This window comes from Neolamprologus brichardi, chromosome 16 (assembly GCF_056152115.1).
Source record: "Neolamprologus brichardi isolate AB-2024 chromosome 16, ASM5615211v1, whole genome shotgun sequence".
NCBI lineage: Eukaryota > Metazoa > Chordata > Actinopteri > Cichliformes > Cichlidae > Neolamprologus > Neolamprologus brichardi.
The window spans coordinates 23,009,447-23,032,394 of NC_142119.1; the positions used below are offsets into that span (position 1 = coordinate 23,009,447).

The 22,948-nt window shown below is 39.5% G+C and overlaps 1 protein-coding gene across 1 annotated transcript; it reads left to right on the forward strand.

Annotated features, from left to right (window-relative positions):
• The first annotated feature begins 1,462 nt into the window (after positions 1–1,462).
• On the forward strand, positions 1,463–21,196 carry arhgap6 (Rho GTPase activating protein 6). The gene is made up of 13 exons (XM_006788396.3): positions 1,463–1,734; positions 12,896–13,055; positions 13,637–13,708; positions 14,490–14,752; positions 14,951–15,146; positions 15,811–15,866; positions 15,956–16,106; positions 16,215–16,363; positions 18,498–18,677; positions 19,020–19,117; positions 19,287–19,537; positions 20,013–20,081; positions 20,166–21,196. Exons 1-13 carry the CDS (start codon positions 1,588–1,590, stop codon positions 20,732–20,734), a joined length of 2,361 nt encoding a protein of 786 aa, XP_006788459.2. The 5' UTR covers positions 1,463–1,587; the 3' UTR covers positions 20,735–21,196.
• Positions 21,197–22,948: the final 1,752 nt, after the last annotated feature.

Here is a 22,948-nt window from a genome sequence, read left to right on the forward strand (position 1 = left end):
AGTTGTTTAAGTTTCTGCCAAAGCAAAACATTTGTGTGCAACAAATGTCCACTATTGAATCAAGTAAATCCAACATGGCCTTTTTTTCAGTGTACAATGAGGCACATTCTTGTACACATAATTCAAATGCTTCCCATTTAAAGTCTTTCTTAAACAACCAGTAAGCCTCAAAATACAACACATATTATTATGTTTCTAGAGTTTTAAAAAAATCTGCACTGTGCTCTTCATATTTTCATCCCAAATTGGAGAAGTCAGTACTACAGAATCTCAGTGACCCACGTGACTTAAGTAAAGAAGTGATATAACTTGCTCTTTTGTGCATGGATGTAAAAAACCTAAACCAAACTGTATTTTGCCAGGTATTCCAAAAGTCCACACAGCGTGTGTGACCTAAACACTTATACGTTACAAGGCTAGGTCAATGTAAGCTGCATCTATCCCTCTGAGAAATGACAGAACGGAAAGTCTGATGAGAATCTGCAGGGAGTCTTACGCCAAACCACGCCACCACCAAATAAGTGGATCAAACGCAGGGCCGCTCTCTTATCACCACTTCCCCTGTCTGTTTGGTGGGCTCTGGTATCTGATCAGTCCTTATCGTGCCTATACAGTGCTGGTTCACATGTCATGTTATCACACAGGTCCCTTCCCCGGGGCTCCCACAGGAAGAGCCTGTTCCGAGGGCACTGCATGCCATGTATCTCAGCTGCTCTATGTTGAGCTCAGGGTGATGGAAGAGAGGATCATGAGGTGGGAAAAGATCCGTGTAATATTTCTGTCTTTATTGTTGCTAAGATGTAAGGTTTAATACAAGAGAGAGACAAAACCATACTTTGGTCTTTGTATTCATGGTGTGAATGTGTCCCACAGAAAATTAATCTACTGGCAGTTTCACTTTACATAAGTGTAATGAACACAGGCCCAGTTAGTGTAAAATGGACTTCACCATATTACCAGATCACAGAAAGACATATACTGTACATTTGTAGTCTTACAAAGAAGATAAATTAAGCTTCTTTCTAACAACTCTTTCAATTAAGTTAATGAGTTCATACTGTATGTAATAAATATGCAAGCAATATTTGGATAAGGTGTAAAATAGTCCAACAGTCTCATTTTTATTCTACAATAATGATTGTTCCAGCTTTCTAGGAGTCTCTCTAGTGATTTATTATTTTTGCATTGTGTTTTACGCTTGTGTACACGATAAAAATAAATAAATAAATAAAAAATAAAAATTCAGCTGAGCCGCAGGAGGAACTTAAATGCAAGCTTTCTGAGTCACAGCCTACTCTAACTCCTGAGTGTATTGGCTGTTTTGGTGTTGGGGGCAAATTAACATAACTTCTTTAAATGGATGTTAAATGATGAAAGCAGGAAGCAGTGAGTCAGAGTGTTGGGAGGTGGAGGAGGCGACCTGGGACTCCAGGCGCGTATTTTATAATTCATAATACTGAACATGGTGACGCATTGGGGGACCTGCTGCTGCTGTGAAAAAGTCCTTCTTTCGCTCGTTTAGTTTGGACCTGATTATGAATCAGTTTTTCCACTTTTTTCTCCACAACCTGACAAAGTGAAGAAGATATGTCCGCTCAAGGACTGTTAAGCACTGTTTTTTCATGCTCGCTAAGCCCCAAAAGTATTTCCAAGCGGAGACTGAGGCAGACCAGGAGCTTGGACTCGGCGTTGATGCGACATTGCGGTACCGAAACTGAGGATACGTCGACTAAGGTCAGTTGACTCGCCAGGTTTGATTGACTGACACCACAAATATAGGCTAACAGGATTTTCGGCGTACTTCCTCTGGTGTTAAATGTATTAGAAGAGGTCGCAGACAGTGATAATGTTTGTAGGCGATTATTGTGTGAAATGTTTTTGATGCTGACATGTTTTACTAAACTTTGGAGATGCACGTGTCCTAAAATTTAGGTTAGAATACAGATAAATATTAAAAATGTTTTTTGTACCTAAGCGTGCAAGAGCGAAGCACAAGACAGAACTTGTTTATACTGTTGCAAAATTCAGGAAGTAGTTTAAATTCCCGTATGGATGATATATAGCCATTTATTATTTTCTCTCAATTTTGTCTTTAAGGAAAACGCTGAAAAACGCTTTCAACAAATCATCATTATTATTATTTTGTATTATTTGATTTATTTTTGATTTTTAGGTGGGCTAAATATCATAGGAAAATCCTCAGTATTGCAACATCACCAAGTCCATGACTAACAGAGCTCTTAGTTTCATGATGAGATGTTTAGACTTTTGATGCAGTCTGTGTGTCACGGGACAGTAAAAGTGATTCAACTGGTTGCTTTTGTCAAAGTGATGTCAGCACAAATCTTTGTCTTAACCAGCTCGTTGAACTTTGACACATTTGGCGAATCTGACACAGTGAGGGAAATCGTGTCGAAGCACATAAAAGGGCTGAAGTTTCTTCAGTATTAGTATTTTTGCTATTGTGTTTTATTTAGCATCCTATATAAAAATACAGCTGTTCTTAAGAACTCATGGTAACTGTTTGTACTTTATAATGGAAATGCATTACAGATGTGACATTCTAATAGGCTTCTAATAAATGTCAGATATCTGGTCTCTCTTGCAAGTCAGAACCTCAGAGCCTTCAGAAATTCAGTTTTCAGGGAATCTGAATGAAGCTGGTTTAAGCTGGAGACACACCCTTTGTCAGCGAAGACTTTAATGTGATTTATGACTTTTTGGAGTGTGTGCATGAGTTAGCATGCACCTTTTCTCTTTTTTCTACTGAGCATTGTTGAATGTTCCTTGTGTTGCAATAACAAGCTTAGACGTGCAGGCAAATAGCAGAGTTACTTTTAGTAATATTAATTTAACTGAGTGGGAGGAAGTATTTACACATTTATAGAAAGTGCAGCTGTGCAATTCCAGCACAAAACTAGGAAGAACTTCAGTCCCTTGAGCTGAAATCTGAAGTCTGAGATCATTTCTAGAGACCCACATGACCGGTGTTAGCTTACAGTGACAGCAAGTGCCTTACTGTATGCAAACTTTATTCAAGGTCACAAATCAAAGTCACATTTTTTGTTTGTCCGACAAGTGGTTCATTCGGAAAGAGTCGAAGTCTTCTGCAGAAATATTAGTAAAAACAGGCTGACAGCGTTTTTGCCTTTCCACAAAATACTGCTGTATCTCCACCCACTAAATTCCCCAACTTTGCTTTTACTAGTGTTTTAAATTACTTAAATGCCAACCGCTATTGATTTTGCATAAGAGAAGATCACACAGGCAAACAGAGGGCTTATAAAAAATATAACACTGGTTGACACTGCTTTTTAATGATGACATGATTCAAATGATCAGGATGATTGGGAACTCATTGGTCCGTCAGTGTGATCCTGACATTAAAAAACACAATCTTTTCTTGTTTAAAGGCATGTGTTAGAACGGTATTTTTGATCTATGTTATTAAGCGGTTTGCTAGCTCCATAGGTTGAATATCATTGTGTTTTATTAGTGGTGTACTCACTCAGAATCTCAACAATCTGAGTGGAGATGGAAAGCAGAGACATCTGGTTTACATGAAGAAAGCCTCTCTTTCTCACAGTACAGCAGCATGACCTGATCCTTGGCTACAGTCCCTCAGGCACATATTTCTTCCCACTAGAGACTGTCCGACAAGAGACTGCATGGCATGGGGCTAAATCTGCTGGCTTACAACTGCAGCACTACAGTGTCAAGTTTAGTGATAAATGTTAGATGTGAACATATGTGCAAAATCATTGTTTTATATCATTTTGTGTCACATTCACCCTTCCACTGGTTACATAATAGAAAAGTTACGATCTGCTTAGTGTAAGTTAAACTGTATTCTCAGCCAAAATTCCTGGATACTTACACTGAATAACTAAAATCCATTCATAAATTGGCTTCTATGAGCTGTTAAAAGCTTATGGATCACTTCTTTGTTTGTTTTTTTGTTTATATTATAGTTTAAGGGTGTTACCCCCCCCCCCCCCCCCCCCCCCCCCCCCCCAATATCATGACAGTTGGTATGACTGCCCAACGCTAAGTCTGTAATTTTTTAATATGAGTGTGTTGGTTCTTTCTCACGTCCTTATAAGTACGTAGACTCAGTTGCAGTCATGGTAAGCGTCCGTTTGAGCTGTTTTTGATTTTGCCTTTTACTGGCTGCAATTGGACTGGAGATATCTGAAAAATGTTTCCTGACTTTTAAATTGGTGATGTGAAAAACTGCATATTTGAAATCATTAAGTATCTTTTTTGGCACTCAGTTTTAATATTGTTCACATGGAAAGTCACAGAGCGTTTGAAAACTTGAATGACTTAATAGAGCCAGATTAGATATCCAGCTATAAATTAGATCTAACATGGTAAATGGCAGGGTTATAACTGGGTTATTGCTTATCAAGCCTTTAGAGGGAGCCATGCATCATTTTGCAGGAGTAATGTAGTGAAGAAATGAGGATATTAATCACTGGAACGATGATTAGGGCTTGTTAGGAGATAATCTCCAAATGATATCCACACTCATCTTGAATTAATTACTTACTTATTAGTATATATTTTACAAACTGTATGCAATTATACTGTTATCAACTTTCATACTTGCACTGTTCATACACAAGATCATTAGTCCGTCATTTGCTTAAGCAGCATTGCTATTGGATCACATTATTTATTAACTTCATGCCAAGTAGGAGGAGGCTGAATATATAGGTTGATAGATTTTGTCAACAACATTAAAGCAAATTTGTTTCTGATGACTAGAGAGCTTCTTAATCTATTCAGGCCTTTTGCATCATATTTATGTATAGATTCTGACATAGAGCCTCAATTCACAAGCCTCCAAGAATGCAAGCAATTTTCAAGCTTTGTAAAACTGCAGTGTTTGCGGCATTAAAGTTGAAAATGAGAAATCACAATGAGCCTCAAAACACATCAGAATGGAGCCCTGCGCGTTGGGTATATTGTTTCATGTAGAAAAAGAAACAGTGCAGCTTTGGCGTCATCTGCATTCCTCTAAGCATCACAGCACAGAGATGGCCTGAAGGGGGAAAAAAAGAAAAGAAAAAGAGCTTGCAGGAAACTCAAAACTGCACTCTCGAATCTCACTAAAAGGAATTAACTTTATTAAACACTGGAGGAGGCTTATTTAAAGTGAAATCGAGCTTGTTTTCAGAACACTGAAGTTAGAAAATATAGAACTAACAATAGCGCTGAAAGCAAGACTGCAGTTAGAGCGCATAAAGGGCCCTTTTGAGTCACGTTTGTGACTCACAACTGAGTACGAGGTGTTTCACCAAATTGTCGTCATCTTTCAGTGTGCACGTAAGCGTTGCGCTTTCAACAGGAACATGTGGTTTCTGAAAATTAGCTCTTAAACTTTGACTGTTGTTGCATTAACTTAATAGGAACCGTATTGTAGCAGGGTAAAAAATCCAGCTGTTCCAGCTGTTGTGTTCCCAATGATATAACAGTATGATTATCAGTCAAAATCTGTTCCAGTGGATATGAAAAAAGCCTTTAAATGTATCCCTGTATTCACCTCTTTTTCCCAAACTACCTAATGTGGCGTGCACAATAAACAGTTGCTTAACTAACACATGAGCACGCACACACAGCTTTCGTCTATCTGTTTATTTTTTAGCACTTTAATGATTAACCTGCTACTATGATATTCGTTTTAGAGTAAATTCGATTGATCTCAGCTGTTTCTCAAGTTTTGTGGAAGAGCTTGCCGGTGATTCAGTTATCACTGCTAAGCTGTCCGAAGACCTCTCAAAGTGATGGAGGATTTCTCCACCCAACATTGCCATCACAATGTTTTGTGTCTGCTTCCTGTTTATCATCCTCCTGCAAAGCATTAAGAAAACTCATTTCCAGAGAATAAGTCTCAGCGCACTTTACAAGAAGATGTGGAAGAAAAATAAACAAGAAAAAGAAATTTGAGGCATGACTCTAGTACAAAGATATCTACAGGTTTTAAGCCTTGCTTTATTGTTCCTGTGGAAGAAGTAATTGAACTAAGCAAACCTGTAGATTGGAAAAAGTTTGGAATTGCAGATGGGAATGAAACTTTGTCTAAAACACTCAAATATTTTGAGTTTGCTTCTCGCAAGAAGCCTCTGCTTTCCAGAAAGGAGAGCTTAGATTTGTTGACTTGCGTAAAGCTGGGATTATAAAGTAATTTCAAAGTTAAATATTCATTAACTCACAATTGTCTGTAAGTAGAGAAAATTAAGCACTGTGGCTTCTTGGTAGAAGTGAGCATTTACTGAAGATTACTCCAAAGACGCAAAGCAGAATGCTCATTTAAGTAGATGTTGTTAACATCTCTTTTCATCAGTCTCCGCTGTGAGCAAATCAGTGAACAGACATGTTGACGTTAAAGTGTATGGGTACTACAAAGGTGTGGTACATTGGAGGACTGCTTTGTTGCCTCTGGGCCATAACAGCTTGGCATCACCCACATGAAAATTACATTAACTCTTTTACAGGATAAAATCACAATGGCTGTTTATGAGTTGAAGCTCAGCATGTTAATTGTTTATGTGTATTAACATGAGAACATTTCTGTGTTAATAGTAATAAATACTTGAGTTTCCAGGAGATCATATCACATCTAATAACCTAAAACGGTTCACATGCTTTTCATCTCTGTAGCTGCTGGCCCTTTATTCTGACTACCAAGTTCTGCAGACACAATTCAGAAGCTTTAATTTCAGCACTATGTCGACGGTAGACTGTGCCAGCTGCTGTCATGTTATGTCAGTGTGGACGGGTTTCACCTAAGGAGCTGCTACAGTTTTGACTTATCATACAGTAGCAGGAAAAAGTGGAGACGTCCGAAGCAACACTAATGATGACCCTGTTCTGGTGAAGTGAGGACATGAGTCGAGAGACTGTAGGGTTACATTTTTCCATGAATTCATTTTCTCAACTACTTGTGCAATTCAGGATTGTGGGTGGGGTTGATGCCTTTATAAAAGACTCATATTGAGTGCAGATACAGATGAAGCCTATCTGCAGTGAGCACAGCTGTCTGCTGGATTTAACGGTCTAGCCCTTATTTTCAAGCTATTTAACTCTAGCATTAATGTTCTCTGGCAAACGGCTAGTGTAAAAGCTTACATGATATAGGAAACGTGAACTCACCAAGCCAAACGTTGCAGCACTGTGCACCAAGCAAAATGGCATATTATTAATATACCAATAGGTCTAGAGCATATCCCAGCTAGCAAAATGCTCAGTAAAGTAAAAGAACGAAGAATTAAAGTATTATTATACTTTAATATACTCTTTACTTTTACTTTACTTTTAAATTCATTTACTTATTTATTGTATTATAATTGGGTTCCCAAACCTCTCAGTAGCAACAGTGCCTGGCACGGCCTTTTGGGTAATGTAGTTCTAAGAATGATTGACACTTCTGAAGTATCGCGCAAAGCGAGAAACTGTTTAACCGTGCTGCTTCTGATGTACCTGCAGGTATGCGCTTCTGTGCTTTGGGATTCGTTTGTTTACTTGACACAAAGAGGGCTGACTCTTCCTGTCGCCCCCTCCCTGCCAGGCCTAACTTTATTTATGAGGCTTGTAGCAATATAAATCGTACCCAGAACTTGTGTCACTTGCCAGTAGACGTACTGCTGGCTGCTGGCTGTAAACATGTGGGTTGCTTGTATCGGGGACGATGGTGTGAAATCGGTTAATTTGGCACTAATGGGCTCTGAGCGCAGTTGAAGGGTCACTTCTCGTCCGCGGAGACTTTGTGATGGGGGATCTGGAGCGAAGCATCACTTACGCTGTGAGTAACGTTTCAGAAAGTTAGCGATCTGAGCTGTTGACGCTCTGAATGTTTCCTAAACAGTTTGCAGAAGTGGACGGAACATTTGCAGGCATTAGTGTAATGACATAAACTCAGGACGTGCGCTTATGCCCGACAGACTTTAACGCTTTTGATCCGATTTTAACAGAGGTAGCATCACAATATTTCCACTCATGCACCTGCACTTTTACTCAGCATACATTATGCGTCAATATTATTTGCCTTATCTTATGATGGCTCAGTTCTCTAAATAAATGTATTTTTTTGTTTGGTTGTTTCGTTTTTGCAATAATGGAGGTTTAATAATTGTTGCAAAAAACTACAAACACAAAGGGAAATAACAGCTGACATCCACCCTTGCGTGCAAAAATCTGTATACCAGTGTTGAATGTAGTTGTTTCATTGCTTATTCAAATCTAATGCAGAATTCACAGTACAACTCTCCAGCAAATAATGTTGACACAGTGTAAGGGCTCCATAGAAAGCTCTTCCTGTAATGCCCCATTCAATGGCTTCCTGAGCACTAAAGAATATTCATCACCCCTCTGGATTTTGTTTAAGGGTGGTTGATTGGTGTAATCTGAGCTTTCAATCTAGCCATATTGTATGAACTACCTTGCACATTTCCTCTCATTGTATTCGAGGAAGCGCTATTGTGTTTCAGCAAGGCTTTGACTTAAATTTAGGTCCTGCACAACCGGGTGCACCTGTATTTGAGAGCTGTGTATCAGTGAAGCCGGAGCGTTTCAAATTTAAATAGATATTCAGATCAATTGCTATAAGAGCATATAAATGGATTAACTTAATCACTTGATATTAACGTACCAGTTTATTGAGGATAATGCCCCATCAGGGACAAACATGAGCAAACGGTAATTCCACCTTTATGATGACAGCTTCTGTAGCATCTTAAAACAGCTTTTTAGCTCTGAGATCACTGTAATCTGACTAATTTGAAACATTACAAAAGGCTACAAGGTCTTAAATAATCAGGCCCCATCTTATCTTAATGACCTTGTAGTACCATATTACCCTATTAGAGCACTTCGCTCCCACTCTGCAGGCCTACTTGTTGTTCCTAGAGTATTTAAAAGTAGAATGGGAGGGAGAGCCTTCAGTTTTCAGGCCCCTCTTCTGTGGAACCAGCTTCCAGTTTGGATTCGGGAGACAGACACTATCTCTACTTTTAAGATTAGGCTTAAAACTTTCCTTTTTGCTAAAGCATATAGTTAGGGCTGGACCAGGTGACCCTGAATCCTCCCTTAGTTATGCTGCAATAGATGTAGGCTGCCGGGGGATTCCCATGATGCATTGAGTTTTTCCTTTCCAGTCACCTTTCTCACTCACTATGTGTTAATAGACCTCTCTGCATTGAATCATATCTGTTATTAATCTCTGTCTCTCTTCCACAGCATGTCTTTTATCCTGTCTTCCTTCTCTCACCCCAACCGGTCGCAGCAGATGGCCGCCCCTCCCTGAGCCTGGTTCTGCCGGAGGTTTCTTCCTGTTAAAAGGGAGTTTTTCCTTCCCACTGTCGCCAAAGTGCTTGCTCATAGGGGGTCATATGATTGTTGGGCTTTTCTCTGTATCTATGAAGCGCCTTGAGGCGACATTTGTTGTGATTTGGCGCTATATAAATAAAATTGAATTGAATTGAATACTACAAAAGGCAGTAATTGTCACAACATGTTAATGATATGAAAAAGCACTGAATGAAATCTGTTCATGTTTGGGCATGACAGAATTGAACCTATTGGCTAAGAGATATTGCATAAAAGAGGACGGTGCTTGGAACTGCACAAAGCAAATAAGTGGCTCTTTGTTTCTGAGTACTGTAACAACTGGGAGAGACTGTGGGAACCCAGCTCGCCATCACATCAGATACATGGAGTGCGTTTCCACTCCCATACAGTCACAAAAGAGGAATGTGTGAACAAAGTGACATAACTGCAAATGTGACTTACTCATGGCATTTATGCAACTGCAATGTTAATGATGTTGATCGCGCATATGGTTTTGTGACCTGGGCATTAAAGTTTTAAGTGTGTAGTTTCTGTCCAATGGCCAAAAAGGTAATGCCAAAAAGCTTTGTAAAATGCAGACAGCTAAGATAATATTTATTTACCACTCAACCATCTTAGGGTTGTGAGTGATCTGGAGTCTATCCCGGCTGCCACAGGGCAAAAGTATCTCCTGCTCATTGACCCCTTTGAAAGAAAAGCCCTTTATTTTCATGTATATATTATATACAATTGATCAGAACTGTTGTAAATGGCAAGTAATGATTATAGGAATCACTAATCATACATTTTTAAATGGAATATAGTTGTACACAAAAAAAAAATAAATCCAAGCTTATCACATTAAAAGCGAGACTGAACGTGCATCTAGCATTGAAAGCTGGCAGCAGAAAAGAGTCACAAATCTATTGTGATACATGCCAAATACAGGTTACTGACTACTGCCTTTGCACAGTAAAGAAAATATGTTTGTTATAGAATATTATTTGCCCGTGCATTACAAAATGATTAGATGCTAAAGAGCAGCTTCTTTCTATAGTAGTTCCATAAATTAATATTTTTTATCAGTTAGAATTATGCAAGATTATGTGCTGTAAAGAGGAGGTAATCTAAAACTGTTCCACTTCTAGTTGGTACACTTAAGCACTGTTTTTTTTAAGTACTTGGCAAGTAGGTTGTTCCAGCATGCTGGGGAACTTCCCACACTTCTCCTGAGGTTTTAGGTTGTCTGCATTGCTTCTGTCTCTTGATATAATCCTAGACTGACTCTATGATGTTGGGATCAAGAGAGTCTGTGTGGCCCAGGCGATCTGTTGCAGGACTCGTTGTTCTTCTTGTCACTGAGGATAGATTATGACTGTGGCTAAAGGTTTGGGCTTGGTGTCATGCTGGTGAATGAATTAAGGCTTAGTCAGATGCCTCTCTGAAAAAATGCCTGCGTCTTAAACTTTTTCACCGCTTTTATACTGCACATTGTCATACTGTATGTGTGCTAGATAATGGTATGCTACTGTTACACAGCCCTAATTCTCATTTAATGGGAGTGAGCCACTTTAGTGTAAGCCTTATCCCGATAATGAGTTACTAAGCTTCTTTGGAAAATGGCTCATATGACTGGCTTGACTGTACTGGATCAAAGCAGGGTAATCTCTGGGATGGAGATGCTCAGAGGTTGAGGATTTCAGATCAGATTATTTTCCTTGTCACTACTCCAGTATAAAACCTTTAGAATATCTGTAACAGTGTTTACTAATGAAGCTTTTCTTGTGAAATGTTTTTTTAGACGATAGACAAGCACCTGCTAAAACTGTACACACCATCACACACTATACTAAATTGAGCTAAAAAGAAATTAAGATGTTGTGTTTCACATTTAAGGGGAGCTATTATTGCACAGTCAGTATTGATGTTCAGTTGATCTAGTTAAGCTTTTGCTTTTTGTTTGGTGTTGCACAAATCCATATGTCAGTTTGTTTCATTCAGGTAAAAACAGTTATGCCATGAGGCTTTTATTTATTTGTTTATTTTTAATTTAGGAAAAACAACATACATGTTTCAAGCACTATCACTTGTTAACAGAAAGAGTGATTGTGAATATATTTCAGTTTTAGTCCCACAATGAACTCGTGAGTCTAATCTTTGGTGATACATATATGGCAGTCATGTGAAAAAGAAAGAACTCTGTAGTTCTGTGAAAAACTGAGTACTTAGTACGGCTTCCATAGAAATTCAAAACGTAAGTAGATGATGATAATCACATGCACTTGATTAATTTGTCATCAGCAAGTGTGACCACCCCTATTAAAGCCTAAGTTTTTAAGGTTTTTTTGATCTGGTGTAATCGGTGCAATGCCGCAATCTTCACAGAAGTGGAAGTCCCAGCAAATTTATCCAAAGGTCAGACTCAGAGAGTCAAAGAAATTGGAGAAAAAAAAAAACTAAGAGCTACATGTCAGTCTTTACAGGCCTCAATTAGCATGCTAAATGTTATAGTTCATGACAGTGCATTTAGGAAAAGACTGAACAAGCACGGCTTGTTTGGAAGGTGTTGCCAGGAGAAACCCTCTTCTCCCTAAAAAAAAAAACTTGGCAGCACGGCTTATCTTTGCAAAGTTGCATCTGAACAGACCGCGGGAGCTCTGTAACAATCTCCTTTTGTCAGGCAAGACCTAAGTGAAGATGTTTGACGAAAACCAAACACAGCATATCAGAACAAACACCTCATACCAGCTGTTAAGCACAGTGATGGAGTGCTCTGTCCTCAGTCTGTCTGACAGCTACAGCTAGGCCAAAATTGAGTCATACAACAGGGCAACGATCCAAAATCACAGCAGCAATTTGCAACAGAAAGATTGAAAAAGAAAAGTTGGGCCAGGTGTTGCATTGGTCAGACTTTGGAACAATGTCTGCAAACCTCAATGAACTGCACCGTTGTACAGGATAGTGGGCCAGAATTCCTCCAAAGTGATGTAAAAGACTATAAAGTCATATAGAAAATAAATAATTCAAGTTATTGCTGCTAATGGTGCATGCTATTGAATGATGGAGTGTAGTGGTTTTTTCTTTCACAGGAATGCATAGTCTTGTGAACACTTTCTTTTTCACATGACTGCATGTGTGTCTGGACAGATACGGATGCAATCTGTAACTACACTGTATGGTGGAGGCATACGGTCAAAAGGCCTCACATTACTGGGACACAAGTTCAGTCAGGCAGCGTCACTAATGTCAACACCTCATAATTCTTGTTTTTACATGCAGAAAAAATATTTGTGATGAATTACATAAAGTGTTTAATACAATCGCGACAAGAAATGAATAACATTTGCACATTGCAACCTGTTTCTCCCGTGCAGTCTGTCAGTTTCCCTCGTGGGAAACAGTTTTGATGATTTTCAGCTGCCAAGTGAAGCAGAACTGCAAGTGTTTGCCAGTTCATGCACACTGCCATCTGCAGAGAGTGTGACAGGTCATGAACGTATGACACAAATTATGGATGTAATTGTCTGATGTGCTTTAAAACCTGCATGTTTGTGTTTGCCCTCAGGGTGACTTCACTTGGAACAGCTTGTCAGGAGGCACTGTTGGCCTCAAGCCCGTCCCCCTGCAAAGCCTCTCAGAATTGGAGAGGGTTCGTCTCCAGGATGTGGCCTTCAAGCGATTGCTTCGGTGTCATGACCTGGGCTGCCACATCACCATCCCTAAATGTATTACCACACACAGACACATACACAATTACAGGCCTCTTCTTGTCTCCCAAGTTGTTATTCTGTCTCAGGCAAGAAACTTTCTGAAAAAACACATGCTGAGCAACAGATGGGAAATGTTCCTCTCTCCTTTTTCTCCTTGTTGTGTAAGGGCGTCATACTCATAAACTCATTGGTTTAATGACGTGAGCTCATCTACCTTCTCCAGTAATAGGCTGAATCATTTCTGGAGTCCACTACTGCTGCCCTCTATAAAGAAAGCTTTTAAAAACTGTTTATTTTCTGGTGAGCTGTCTTGGTTTTTCTTGTTTCAAAATCGTCCCTGGAGTCTGTAGTGCTTAGAAAATGCCATAAATAGAGGACATGTGAAAAATGTGCTGTTTTCTGAAAAGGAACAGTCCTGTAAATTCACGGTGAATTAAGATTGGCTTTGCATATCATTATCTTGACATTTTATTATATAGTTTGTGTATGTTTCTTAGCTCTTTTGTGTAGTGACCCTGAGAATATCAAGTGGAGCAGACAAAAACAGAAACATATTATCTAGACTTCTGTTTTTTTTACCTGCGACTCTTTTTTAGATGGCCACAAGCACAAGAAGACACTCAGGAGGAAGCTGGATTCATTATCTAAAGAGAAGAGTAAAGACAAAGGTAACATGATCAGGATATAGTCTTAATTCTGGTGCTTTAAAGGGTAGTTTTCTCCCAATTTTCTATTTACGACATGAAGTAATGGCAGCATAGCAGGAACTTTGGTGCTTTCAAGCACTTCTTAAACAGATAAAGATAAACACAGCTATCTTTTAGGTCTGTAGGAGAACCACTGAGTCTTGTAAGACTTTCATTCCCTTCCAGTTTCTAGTCTAGTCAGCCTGTGACATTTTAAAAGATACTCTTTTATCCCTTTTGGCTGAAGCTGTATCGACTCACTGAAGCCGACAATCTCAGCTTTTTATACCCACGGAGCACTGAGCGATCAAAATCAGTACAGAGAAGGCTGTGATCTCCAACCACCACGCTGCCCCGCCCGCTGCAACAATCCAACAGGAAAGTGATGTTCTCTGTCAGACAGGCAGTCAAGGGAAATAACTAAAACAATCTTAAGTGGTGGCTTGTTCGTTACAGCCTATCCTCGGGCATGCCCAGCCCCCTCTTTCCTCTTTTCCCTTTTTGTTTACAAAAGCACTTGGGGAAAGTATGTGCTCCCTCACTCTGAATATTAAGTGTGGCTGTAGAACAGTGTTCTTGGCATTTATCTTGAGCAGGATTTATTTAAAAATATATATTAAATGCTTTCTACGGAAACTAATCCAGAGAGTAAAATGGATAATACGCTGCCATGATTGACACATCTAAAGAGAAGCTTTCTGTTGACTTGGAGCTTATATGTGAACTTTAAGTCTCGCTGTCTTGCTCTTCCCCCCTCACATAGACACCACGCCACAGGCGTTTGGCATACCACTGTCGCATGTCATAACCAACGACCGCATGCACAAGCTGCGGCACGATCACCCACGGGAAGAGCACAGTGACCCCACTGAATTGATGCTATCCTTCCTTCATCTTACATCTAGCTACAAAAGGGCTAACAAAGAGCTCTCCAGCAGCAACTCGTCACTGAGCTCCACTTCTGAGACCCTTAATGAATCACCACTGCCCAGCACACCAGACATAGCCCCACGGACACGCAGACGGGTAGGCTTCCCTGTCAACAAACCTTACATACACCGATGTAGAATAACAAGTTATTTGTCTGATTATGTTTGCACTCGAGATTTCTTTGAGAATTTGTGACCTTTTTAGATGTTCCTCCGGAGGCTGATGATGTGGCCATTCACAGCATATGATCAATTGCTTTTCCAGTCATTATACTGTCACCCATCTGCTTAACAGGGCGGAGTGTCTGTGGATTGCATCACTGACCTTGATGACAACCAGTCTCGGCTCTTGGAGGCACTCCAGCTGTCTCTGCCAGAAGAGGCAGCTGGCAACACGAAGAAGCACCATGACGAAAAGCTCAGCCTTAACCCTATTTACAGACAGGTGCCCAAGATAGTGGACCAGTGCTGCCAGCACCTGGAAAAATACGGTACGTAGTGCACAAGTAAAGGTACATAAACACAGTGCAGAATACCAAATTAAATTCTATAAAATGTACAGTAATGCACCTCACAGAAGAAGGTCCTGGGTTCTAATCCACCATCTGCCTTTCTGCCTTTCTGTGTGGAATTTGTGTGCTCCCCTCTCTCTGGCTTCCTCCCACACTTCAGAAACATGTAGTTAGTGGGGTTAGGCTAATTGGTCATTTAAAACTGGCCTTAGGTGTGAATGGTTGTCTATCTCTTTGTGTTGGACCCAAAACTATTGCCCAAAACTACTGCAGTAAAAATAAACACAGGGAAGCTCTTTTCTCAGGGTCCCCAAAGCCAAAACAACAAACAAAACACCCCCTTTAGCTAAAAATCAAACCAAGTACTCTCTAACCAAAACAAAATACAATGGCTGAGCTCCCTGTCTAACCAAAAACAGGAGAAAACAGTTGAAACAAAAACGGCAGAGATTGGGGGCTTGTCCAGGATGTACCCTGGCTCTCACCCTATGGCAGCTGGGATAGGCTCCAGCCCCAGCAGAAGAAAATGGATGGATGCAAAATGTACAGAATATCCCCTTAAACACTTGGTTAAATGTTCATTGTCTTGCGATGCAAATGCCTTGGAAGTTGGCTCTAAAGGAGCATCTTTGTCTTTGTTTAGCCCTACAGACAATTGGAATTTTTCGTGTTGGGAGTTCCAAGAAGCGAGTACGACAAGTAAGACGTCAGCTTAGCTTTTTAACACCTCTGCACTTTATCCACGGGTAACCTTTTAACCATATCAGTTGTCACAATATTTCACCCAGCTTCGTGAGGAATTCGACCAGGGATGGGAGGTTTACATGGATGAAGAGCACAGCGTCCATGATGTAGCTGCATTGTTTAAAGAATTCTTAAGAGACATGCCTGAGTCACTGCTGACAAAAGAACTTTATACAGCCTTCATCAATACAATGTGTAAGAAAAAGACATACACAATAAACAATCCACTATCTTCTGATTACTTTGAAATTAATGTTAACTGTTTTTTGTTGTTGTTGTTGTTGTTGTTCTTTTCTTCTACAGTGCTGAATTTTTCAGAGCAAGACAGTGCCATCCAGCTCCTGGTGTTTATGCTTCCTCCTTGTAACAGCGACACGCTACAGTGCCTCCTCGGCTTGTTGTCCACTGTGTCTGCACATGCTGAAGACAGCCTGGACAGTGAGGGACAGAAGGTAGAGGCCGGTTTTTACAGCAGTCTAAAATGCTTCCGAGAAGCACAAGCTTTTGTGTGATGAATTTTATATAAGTGTGAGGTAGCACACAATGAGGTGATGATAATTTAGCAAATAATTTTGTCTTCTTTGCTCCCAGAAGACGCCCAGAGTTTAACCCTTAGGGACTGCCTCTTTTGGCAAGAAATCAAATTTTATAGCTTGTTGATTCTATCACTGAATAGGAAAAAATATGTTAAATCACAAAACAATCTCATTGACAAACTGCTGATACATTGTATCCCAACTGCCATCGGAGGGAAGTCAAAAAGATATGCAGTACATCTGAGGCCTCTTATTTTTAATTTGAAGGAAGGGACATACCAAAACGCAACACCTTTATGCACAATATGATTTCTTTAATAACCATTGAGTGAGGACATAAACACTGCATGTTGGTATCATTCTCTTCTGTCTTAGGGCCTGATTTACTGTTGTTCTGTGCAAAACCCTCAATTGGCTTTTTAAAAGCTACTCTTGGGATTTACTTAATACGCACAGTGTCAATTTTGTGGCTATAAAGCATGGACACATTTTGCAGATTAAATTTCCCTCTCATGGTTCAGAATTGATGAACAAAACATAAGCATTAACTTCATAGGTTTTGAGGTGGAATAAGTATCATTCAATTAAGTTTATTTCACAACAGTCAACAACAACGGTCGCCTCGAGGCAAGCATCATTTAATGAAATTTGGTAAATGCTCTTTTCACTGCGTGGCAAATAATAAACCTAACTGGAAGGGCCAATAAGTGCAAAAAATTAGGGAGGAGATTATTTAAATGAATCATACAAATGTGATTTACTAAGGACTGTTGCAGGCAAATTAGTGCAAATTACACCATTATTTAACTCGGGAAAAAGCATGTCTTATTTTGCGCCTGATGTGATTGTGATAGTTGCCGCTAGGAACGTTAATTTATTTGAAATGCCAACAGGAGATGTTATCGGAATGAGTGCGTAATTGCTGTGGGTGGATTAGTCAAAGTTGTAAGTGCGGTGGCAGAACTTTGGCTCTGTCCTTTGGCTCTTCGCTGTTTCCTCCCACTGAATGTTTAGAAAAGCACTTCACATATTTCTTGTCCTCAATCACACTGGTATTTCAGTGTAACAGGGCACAACTTTACATGGACACGCAGTGGAAGGGGACAATAGTTTCTTAAAACAAGATAGATACAAACCGTGATGTATGAGAGGCAGCAAACTTACTTTTTACAGTGAACAAGGTAATTTCCAGTATTTTGTCCTTCAAGTCACATTTCTACACAGAGATCAGCCCATACAGTGATAACTGCAGAGAGTACAAAAGCCTGTACTGTCTTTACTCAGCAGTGCATACACACAGTAGGGGTAACTCCATTAATATTCAGACAGGATCTGATGGCAAACAGTGTTTTGTGTTGTTATTCTGCACATCTCACAGGACAGCTGTTACAGATTCCAGGCGTATAGGTTTGATTGTATTAAAGCAGTTTTTCTCCACACCTGAGCTGTCAAAGCTAGCCAAAGAGCAGATGGCCCAGCATCCAAATTCCCACAAAGTTCTTACCAGTTTCTTACAGATATATAAAACATTCGCCTTAAGCTGTCTTCAGTAATTTGCTTTGCTCTTGGCAGCTTGTGTTGGTCATTACTGCAATGAACCGGCTATGTTTGCATGAATAACTTAGTGCCTTATTAGTAGATCACTTGCAAAAGCTTTCAGGCCCACGGGTGTTTTCTTTTTCCATCTTTTTTTCAATTGCAGCTAATTTTCCCTGCAATAAACCTGATATAGATGGATCTGCATATTTGAGTTGACAGATTTTTCACAGTAGATCTCATCCTGACATAATCCTAATGGGAATTTGTGACTCCTCCTGGACTCGAACCAGCGATTCTTCATGTTTTTGCACTGTTATGTCATGTTATGCACCACTTTGTTTGAGAATGACGAGACAGTTAAAGTGATCAGCTTATCCCAATATGATTATTAATCATCAACTCAAAAGCAAAATATGTGCAAATAAATTGATATAATGCAAGTTTAGTTGGAGGATGTGTTTGTTCAGTAGTTTAAACATGTTATGAGAACTCTGTGTTCTGTTTTGTTTAGGTTACAGGCAACAAGATGACATCGCTTAATTTAGCTACCGTCTTTGGACCCAACCTCTTACACAAGCAAAAAAACTCAGACAAAGAATTTGCAGTAGAGAGTTTTGCCCGTGCAGAGGAGAGTGCAGCCATCATCGGCGTTGTCCAAAAGATGATCGATACATATGATACGCTGTTTATGGTAAGGGCTCTAACTGCAAACTAAGATTTTAAACATTCTTAAGGTTTTCTTTGGTTAGTCAGTGTTTGCTGTTGTGTCTTGTGCAAGTTCACCCATCTAGATATAAAAATCGACTTCAAATATAGGTTTGGTAAAATATGATTCCAGCCTCTGTTTTGTTGGTGTGATGATGCCAGGATGCTCGTCTTCATTATCTACATTCTCTGTTTTTCAACTGAAACCTCAGCCGAGTCACACTTTAGTTAAACCCTTCTGGAGAAGAGTTTTGTTCTGATGCGATTAATCACCAAATCAATGAGTGAGGATGAAGGAGAAACCAAATTTATGGTTTTTTTTTTCTAGGTGCCCCCTGACCTGCAGAATGAGTTGTTGATGAGTTTGCAGGAAACAGATCCTGATGTGGTGGATTATTTACTGCGGAGAAAGGCCTCACAATGCTCGTGAGTTTCTGCCTTTTGTCTCATTGTGCATTTATGCGTATGCATGACTACTTAAATGATCAGAATCAAGCACACAATATATCTCGTGGTCACAGGTTTTTCTAGAATTGAGTGTATTTGTCCAAACATACCCATCCATTAATATGTTGCATCTGCTTTGTCTTCACAGAGAGCCCAGCCTTACGTCAGAAGAGTCGTTCTCTCTGACTGACAGACGCTTGTCCAGTGACTCACACAAGCCATCTAGTGGAGAGGTTTCCCCCTATGACAATAACTCCCCCGTCCTGTCCGATCGACCACGGTTTAAATACACAGATGACGGCAGTCTGCTCTCAGACAGAGTTCCCAGACAGGACAAACTCAGAGACCAATCGAAAGACAACTCTGGCAGTACCTCCCCTACACTTTCTACTGACAAAGGTGAACAAAATTAATTTCAACAATAGTTTTAATGTATAAAGTGCAACTTGAAAGATCTGGGGAATTTTCTTCCTGAGAGTTCACTCCCACATCTATGTTAGCCAACAGTGCCTTAAAATCACATTAAAGTTCAGATATAATGAATACATTTGTAATATGAACATAAAAAAGTAAACATGACAGTATATTTCCAAATAATAAAACATGATAACTTCTATTTTTTATGGTATCATTTTGATGCTTGAAATACTCCCAAGGAGGCGTTTATTTCTCTCTGTCATTAATCATTTCCATAACTTCCAGTATCTAATATATCTAAGATAATTTCTTTGTAAACGTCACATTGCCATGGCCAAAAGGAAACAGAAAGAGGCTTAAAAAAGGTGAAATAGCTTTAACCTTCTCATATTTTGCATTGAGATAATATGCATTAAAGCAAAGAAAGTAATCCTCTTAGTTCTTTTGTTTCTGTTAGAGACCTCAGCTGACAGTTTCTGGGACACCTGGCATGAGCTGTTCGGAAAGGATTTCACTGGCATCGCTGGTAACTGAATCCATTTTACATGTTGCTCCAGATGGTCTTTGGATATGGAATAAATGCTGGATGCTAATGAATGTTTTCTCCCAGGATACCTTGGAGACGTGTCGGAATGTGACTCATATGGCTCATCTGAGGGGCTGAGCAGTCACCAAGGTAACAACAAGCTGCCTGTCAGTGCAACACAAATGTCATTGGGCGTTTCGGAATGCAGGCCACACCCTCCGGTGACTCGCTGCAGCAGTGGTCCTGATGACCAACAAGAGCAGAGACACCCAGAATTGTTATTATTACATCAGGCAATGAGCAGCCAATCAGGAGCTGTTAGCTCAGACAACTTAGCACAAAGGACAGGATGCACTGAATGTCCATTACTCCAGGTCAGGACTGACAGTTTATCTTCCCTTAACTGCTCTCGACCTCTAAGAGAGACTCATATTTCTCACTCCAAACCCTCCCTCTTAAAATCTCAGCATGACCCCCAAATCCCACAACAGTCCCAGCAGAGCGCTGACTTCAAGATTGTAGATACAGCAGATGCCACTGGGCCTGGAGAGGAAAAAGGCCCTGATTCTTCAAATTGGCAGAAAGAGAGGTGGCATATATGGAAGATGATGTCAAAAGAAAATCCAGAAGCTCTACCAGAAACGTTGGTGTGACCCACTCTTAACTGATAAGCAGACTGTGGATCAATGTTTTTTTTTAAAACATGTGCACGTCTCCTGTCACATCATCAGGTCATCATTGTGTGCAGTTAACATTATCAGTTGATTTTAGTGTTTTATACTGAATATAAAATGCTAAATGATATATACTTGTTATTGTTATTTTGCACTAACTATATAGTTTAAGCATGATTGTGTATGTTTTTGTATTTTTTTAAACAACCATGAAAAACTTGTATGTAGACATGAATGTAATAATTGGACTTGAATATTGTTTTATATTAATGCTGAATGTAAATATAAAAAAATGGTTTTTTTTAATATTTCATTAAATTTATAGCAACCTAATCTTGACACATCTGTAAATGCTGCAATAATATGTGTGTGTCTTGTTTTTTTGTATTTTTTCTTTCAAGAAAATGCTTGCATTTTAACAGAAGTTCGTCAGCTTACCAACACTCCTAATTTTTGTGTTTGCTACAAAAGAAATTATTGTTAAGCAGCATGATTTGCAGATATGAATATATTTAATATAAGTTTACAGTCATTTGTAATTTAATGAAAAACAACTTTCTCCAGGTGTCTCCTAATAAACAGACTAAGAGTTGTCTCTTTGTGGTCACATTTCCTGCCTCACCCGTTTGGCTTCACTCGGAGTAGCACTCAGAGTAATGATTTCTTCAGATTCCAGAGTCCTATCTATCTAACAAAGGTTCTGGGCACGTATTAGCACCGAACATTGAGATATAGTATTAAATTACATTATATGATATGAATATATGTATATATTCATTTATTTTAGGTTCAGGTTTACTAAAATGGCTACTGGTAGGCAGTAGGAGTTCAGAGCACAGTGAAACAATTTCCTAAGCTGGCCACAAGAGGGAAGCATAAGACCAGGAAACTTTTGTATAGTTGGTTTCCTTGCTGTTTCGAAACCTTGAACATCAATATGGATCTGTCAGTGGCTATAACAATTCATTACATATTAAATAGAGTTTTATTAACTTTCATTCCTATTGCTTTTCTTCCACCATGATGATTGGTAGTGGGGATTTCATGTGTTGGAGTTGAGCTATGTTCATGTTGGAAAAGATGAGTGATCTTCTTGGGCCACGGATTTTGTTTTAACATTAATCTCACTCTGTGCCAATGGACATAAGATCTGAGACGAGCTCATATTTAACATTAAATGGATGTTTTGTTGGACACAAAAAAATCATCTGTCTATGAAATTTGGCACAGATTCCAGACAGCTGTGAATGCTTCATTATGATTAGTCAATGTAACATGATGGAATGATTGTGATTGCCTGAACTGCCTATTTTAGTTTTCACGTATCAAGTGTAGTGGTAGGTAATTTCTCACCTACATAGCGCGCTCTTCTTTTATTCATCAAAGACAGCAGATTTCCTCAATACAAAGATTTGTGGTTAAACTTTTAAGGCTCCACAGCTGTCGGACTCAAGCTGTATTGGCTGCCATGCAGTCCAATTCTGATGAGACCAAGAAAACAGAACAGTATGTCTGGATGTGTTTCACAGAGAATCCACTCTCACTGCCATTTGTCTTCACGACTTAAAAATAAAAAAATCTGTGCTGCAAATTAACCATTTATTGTTCTAAACACTACCAGGCCAAACACTGAAGGGCAAAAACAAACAGACCGCAGCTACCTCCCCAAGCAAACGACTGAGATCAAATATTTAATTCCACTTCTTATCTTTGCAGTACTGGATGTAAATTGATCCTCTGCTTCTGTTCCCAACAGGAGGCCCATCCTGTCTGAGTCCGCTCCTTAGCATCAGGAGCAGCTGCAGGGAGGACAGAAGAAGGTCACAACCAAAATGAGACTCAACAGTCAGAAACAAGAGAGCACTGGCCCTGCAGTTTCAAGGTTGAGATTGATACACAGCTCTCTGCAGAGGAAAAATAGAGCTCAGTGGAGCTCATTAAGGTGTTAGTCATGCACAATCACTCAGTCCTCAGTCCTTTTTCTGTCATTTTAGGCACCAATTCTGGACCACTTAATATGCAGCGGCACTAACTGCTTTTCAGCTATTTGCCATATATCTGAAGCTATCTAAAGGAGATATTCCCTGGCTTGTTAAAGCAGGCATGAGCACACGTAAATGTAAATGCTTCCTCTCTCCTTGTGAAATTTAACTTAAAATTAGAGGGTGTGCCTTGAAGTCAAATCTTGTGCTC

What these genes read in the sequence shown, in the direction of transcription:
- arhgap6 (XM_006788396.3), top strand. Translation starts at nt 1,588, where the DNA reads ATGTCCGCTCAAGGACTGTTAAGCACTGTTTTTTCATGCTCGCTAAGC. An exon ending in CCACATCACCATCCCTAAAT is followed by an intron (nt 13,056 to 13,636) that starts GTATTACCACAC and finishes ACTCTTTTTTAG; the next exon opens with ATGGCCACAAGCACAAGAAG. An exon ending in CCAGCACCTGGAAAAATACG is followed by an intron (nt 15,147 to 15,810) that starts GTACGTAGTGCA and finishes GTCTTTGTTTAG; the next exon opens with CCCTACAGACAATTGGAATT.